The following is a 4,830-nucleotide window of genomic DNA, read 5'->3' on the forward strand; positions in this document are numbered from 1 at the left end:
ACTTGACCTGTGACTTAACCTGTGCCGGCTTCACCTTTCAATTTCAGAAGCATCCCTCTGGGGCTCAAATACTCCTCCCACCACCCCACAGCTTGGATTTCTGCCTCTAGGAAATCTTTAATTCGCTAACTGCCCCCTGAAGCCCCTGTCTTCATTTCCCTTTGTATGCAGATTAAACCTCTTAGCCCACAGCCCATCCATCCTTGGGGCTTCTCTAGTGCTGACCCTCTTTCCCGCCCTGCCTCTCTCCCTTCCTGTTGCTCCTCTGTAAAACCCCAAATGGGCACCAGCAGCTTCTTCCCAGCTGCTCAACACCAAGGATGGGAAGACAGGGGTAAGTACACGTGCATGTCCCCCACCCCGTGATCCACCCAAGGGCCCAGGGACACATCTTGAAGGTGTCCTACTCTGGGTCCTCAGTCGGGTCCTGCTCTGAACCGACCCCTAGCTCGACACTGCCTTCCCATTCTGCTATTTCTTGAACCAACTTGCTTTTCCATGCAGTGACGAATGACTTGGTACCTCTGGGAGCATTTTCCGCCCACATCCAGCTGATTAGTCTCCCTTCATTTCCATCAAGACAGTCCAAGTCCGTCATCCCACCACTAATTTAGCACTCTTCATCCTCTCTGCCTTCCTCTCCCTCTTCTCTGAACCCCGTCATGCTGCGGGACTGTCCCCTCTTCCTGTCAGAGGCTCTGGCCCTCCTCTGTTTTCAGGGACGGGGCCCCTTCAGCACCGCCTCTCTCTACTTTATTCCCATCAGCACACTCGCGCTCGGTCTCCTGCCAACCCCGCAGCCCTCTCCAGGTGTCAAGCCCTTTCTCCACACGCCCACAGAACCAACTTCTTCCTCTGTCCAGTCCCCCGCTATCCACCCACTGACCCGGGGTCTGCCTTCCACCCCCCTCCCACGCCTTCCTGAAACTGCTCCCCTCACAGTTACCAAAAACCTCCAGCTACGAAATCTGATGGACAGACAGTTTTGCCCTCATTTTACCAAAACTCTCATAAGCCCTTGGCAGAATTCAAGCCCTTGGTAGGAATAAAAAAGTAGACGCCGGCTGTAGTGCCAGGAGGCATAGAGATGGGCTACGGGAACTCTGGAGCAGAGGAGATAGGTAGGACTATCTAGTGGCCGCATGGACACTGTCTTAATGCAGCTTCCTCTCAACTCCTTAGCCTCTTCAACACGGTCTTCTCCTCCTCCTGAACCCGGAGCCCCTGGCTTCTCAGGACCCCATCCCGAACCCTCTCCTCTTTTTCCTTTCCCTGCCTGAACTCTTTGGGCAAATTGTCATACTTTCTTTATGCAGATGACTCACAAATTTCTGTCTCGACACACCCAGAATGACCTTGATTCTGTCCCCTGCCCAAGCTTCTCCCCCCAGACCCAGGCTTCCCCTCCATCCACAATTTGGATAACTGAAGACACTCTTTCCCCTCACCTCCCCTCACACTCAGCCCACCAGAGGCCCCGTCAATGCCGCCACCAGCACCGCTCTCAAACGCATCCACATCTTCCCACGTTCTCTACCACCATGGCTCAGCCCTCCGCCATCTCCCAGGTCCCTCTCCTACCCCCTCCAGTCCGCACTGCACACACCATCAGCCCCTGGCCATGCCTTGTGAGATGCCATCTGGCTCCTGCCCGCCTCTCCAGCGTCCTCTCCCCTTGCGTCCTAGAGCCGAATCACACTGGCCTTCTTCCATTTCTAGACCATGCTCTGGCAAATTAAAGAGGACTACAAATTCTTTGCTTATTCCTCTGCCACCCCAATCGAGAAATGGAATTTAATTCCCCTCTCTTTGATGTGGGATAATCTGCCAAGATTTCTCCTCAGAACCTTGACACGTGTTACTCCTGGAATACCCAGAATATTCTTCCCACCCTCCTACCTGGTACTTCATCTTATTTTTCAGTGTACCTGCTCTTCAGAGAAGGCCAGCCCTTCCAGACCACCTTAGCAAAAAGTAAAACCTTTCAAGGCGAGACCTGTTTCAATCTTTTATTTCCTTCTTAACACTGATATAAACGAAACATGTAAATAGGCATCAATTAAATTGATTACAGGTGGCTGTCCACCTCCTTGCATAAAGTAAGTTTTACTGGAACACAGCCATGCCCATTATCTGTTGTTCATTGCTGCTTCTGAAACTAAAGAGCTGAGCAGATGCTACAAAGACCATGTGGCCCATGAAGCCGGAGATATTTGCCATTTAGCCCTTTAACCCCATGGAGAGAAAGACCCGTGGCTCTCTCATCCCCAGATCTCCAATACCTCAGACAAATAATTTGTCCAAAAAACCGAAGGGCTCTGAGGCTCAGCTATAAGCCGTTCTTTAATGGCAGGCTCTTTTGGTCAGGACAGGGCTAGACCAGGGCTGGGTCTCTTCCCTTCTGAGGTCCCCGGTCTAAGGAGTCCTAGATGACAGCTTTGGAGGAGATGCACCAGGACTCAGAAGTTCAAGTCCAAGGAGACCAGGCCATTTTTTTTCAGCCTTCTGCTCAATTTCAGAAGTGGGCAGGAATCTGGTTAGGACCCTCTACTACCTTTTAGGAGTATATTGCTTTTGCCAACACCCAAGCAAGGATGTGACGATTTTCAGGGAGAAAAGGTCCTCTGTTTCTCTCCCCTCTGCAGCAAGCATATGCTGGGCTAGACCCCTGAGAAGAGCCATCTACGAGTGTGGGCAGAGAATCTCCCCTGGATCAGAGGTTCCTCCCCATCAAGGAGATGGCTCCGATGATAAGCTAGACCCCACACATGCCACTTTCCAGTTAAACTGCACATGGCGGTTGTGGGGAGGCATCAGCTTGTGTGTGGGGACAGACTGCACATTCACAGGTCTGGGGACTGCCATGCTGTGTGTATGCACACGGACAGAGAGGAGGCCAGCTCTGGGAATTTGCCAGGGCCCCAGGATGAGCTGCAGATTTTTGCTCTGGATGCTGAGAGTTGCTGGGGGGGCCCTCTGCTCAAACATACTGCACATACTTCTTTTAATCTGTTATCATCTATCAAGCTCAGGCCTGAAAGAGAAAACCTCCCCCATTCACTCCTCCCTTCCTTTGTACCAACATCCTCAGGTCTCATCCCTTATCAGTCCCCCAGAACCAGGCCTGAGGACTTATTTCTTATACCTAGTGGGCCCAGCTCTCTGCAGGCAAATGACCATGCCATCCAGCTTCATAAATGCTCATCCTACATCACTAAACCTACAGTGCCTCTTGCCTCCAGGATGTATGTCTGGCCCTTCACCAGTAGTTCTCAAAAATATTCCAGACCAGCCACATCAGCACCATTTAGAAACTTTTTGAAAAATACAGATTCTCAGGTCCTTCCCTCCTTCCTTCCCCCACTGAACCAGAAATTCTGGGAGTGGGGTCAGTAATAAGGCTCCCAGCTGATTCTGATACCTGTCAAAGTTTGAAAACCATCGCCATTAACAATTGACTCCCCGACTCTCCTAGCTTAACAACAACTTATCAGGCCGCATCTTCTACCCAAGAAAATCAGGGGCCTGGAATGCAACGCTTGAGGCGGGGAGAGAGATTTGGTTAGGTGTGTTCTAGAGAAACAACTGCAGAGGCCAGTTAACCGGGGGGGGGGGGGGGGGGGGGGGAAACTGCACTGGCTGTGGCTTGTCAACCAGATGAAAGAAGCCCAAGATCCTAACTACCTTAGGAAAGTGGGGGATCGGCTGTGTGGGGGGGGGGGGGCAGGGAGGCTATGGGGGTGGGGTTCTCGGGCCGGGCCCCACCTCCAGCCCGTGGTCCTTGGCCCGAGGGGCGCCCATCTCCACAGCGACCAGCTGCTGGAGCGTCAGGCGCTTGGCGTAGAAGTGGGCCACGATGCGCGCCCCCGGACCCGCGTGCGAGCTGCGGTAGTCTGCACGCTCCACGCGGAAGTCCGCCACGGCCTCGCCCAGCTCCTCCGTCAGCTCGCGATTCAGCCCGGCCTCCAGACCGCCGTCCTGCATGTTGACGAAGCCGCCGGGGAAGCCGAGGCGCCCATCAAAGCGCATCTGCATCTGCGGGAGGGGACAGCGGGGTCGCCCGGGCGCCCGGCCGGCGTCCCCGGGGGAGGAGGAGGAGGGGGGCGGGGTAGGGGTAGGGGCGGGGGGAAGGCGGGGCGCCCCTTCTCACCAGGACCGCGTAACGGAGCGGGATGCGACCGAAAAGCATCCCTGGGTCCGGCGCGTATAACAGCGCGTGGCACGCGTGGCGCCAGCCAGACCCCAGCGTCAGGGCCTCCTCTAGCTCCAGCTTGCGGATCCCGGCCATGGCCCCACGCCTGTCCCCGTCGCCGTCCCGAGGGCCCAAGGGGCTAGGCGGACCCGGTGCCAGCCAATCGGGGCGGGGCTTGCAGGCCCGGGGAGCCAGCGACGGCCGCGGGACTCGGGGGATCTGAAAGCCTCGTCCGGGTTGGGCCCCGGGCGGGGCGGGGCGAAGGCGGCGTGGCCCGGGATCCGGGCGCCGAGCGAGGCGGGGAAGTCACGCTTCCGTCACAGAGCCCGGCCTGCGGGGCTCCGGCAGCCGGCGGGTGGCGGGGCGGGCTACCGGGGCAGGCTCTCCCTGGGGCCGAGGCCTGCGGCTGGAGGCAGCGCGGGAGCGTCAGGGAGCCGCAGCTGGTTTGGTTCCGGTGGCACACGGAGCCCGGGGCAGGAGCCGGGTATAGGAAGGACTGAGGCCGAGCCGGCTTCGGAGACCTGGCCTGTCCTTGGGCAGTGGCGATGGAAAGGAGCGACAGGTGTAACAGCTGCCCTGCGGGGCGGAGTGGGGGGCGCGGGACCCAGTGGCTGGTTGAATGTCGGGGAAAAGTTGTG

The 4,830-nt window shown here is 56.8% G+C and overlaps 1 protein-coding gene across 1 annotated transcript; it reads right to left on the reverse strand.

Moving 5' to 3' along the window:
* Positions 1 to 1,995: 1,995 nt before the first annotated feature.
* Positions 1,996 to 4,423, reverse strand: NUDT16 (nudix hydrolase 16). Its single transcript, XM_045088916.1, has 2 exons — positions 4,151 to 4,423; positions 1,996 to 4,035 (listed from the first exon to the last, which is right to left on the reverse strand). The coding sequence occupies exons 1-2, from the start codon at positions 4,286 to 4,288 to the stop codon at positions 3,733 to 3,735; spliced, it is 441 nt and encodes a 146-aa protein (XP_044944851.1). The 5' UTR covers positions 4,289 to 4,423; the 3' UTR covers positions 1,996 to 3,732.
* Positions 4,424 to 4,830: the final 407 nt, after the last annotated feature.

The sequence above is a fragment of the Mustela putorius genome, unplaced genomic scaffold (assembly GCF_011764305.1).
Source record: "Mustela putorius furo isolate JIRA1106 unplaced genomic scaffold, ASM1176430v1.1 tig00003834_pilon_pilon_pilon, whole genome shotgun sequence".
NCBI lineage: Eukaryota > Metazoa > Chordata > Mammalia > Carnivora > Mustelidae > Mustela > Mustela putorius.

Excerpts from the sequence above, each read along its gene's own strand:
- NUDT16 (XM_045088916.1), bottom strand. The coding sequence starts at position 4,288 with ATGGCCGGGATCCGCAAGCTGGAGCTAGAGGAGGCCCTGACGCTGGGG. Across the intron at positions 4,036-4,150 it reads CGCTCCGTTACGCGGTCCTG|ATGCAGATGCGCTTTGATGG; the intron begins GTGAGAAGGGGC and ends CCCCTCCCGCAG.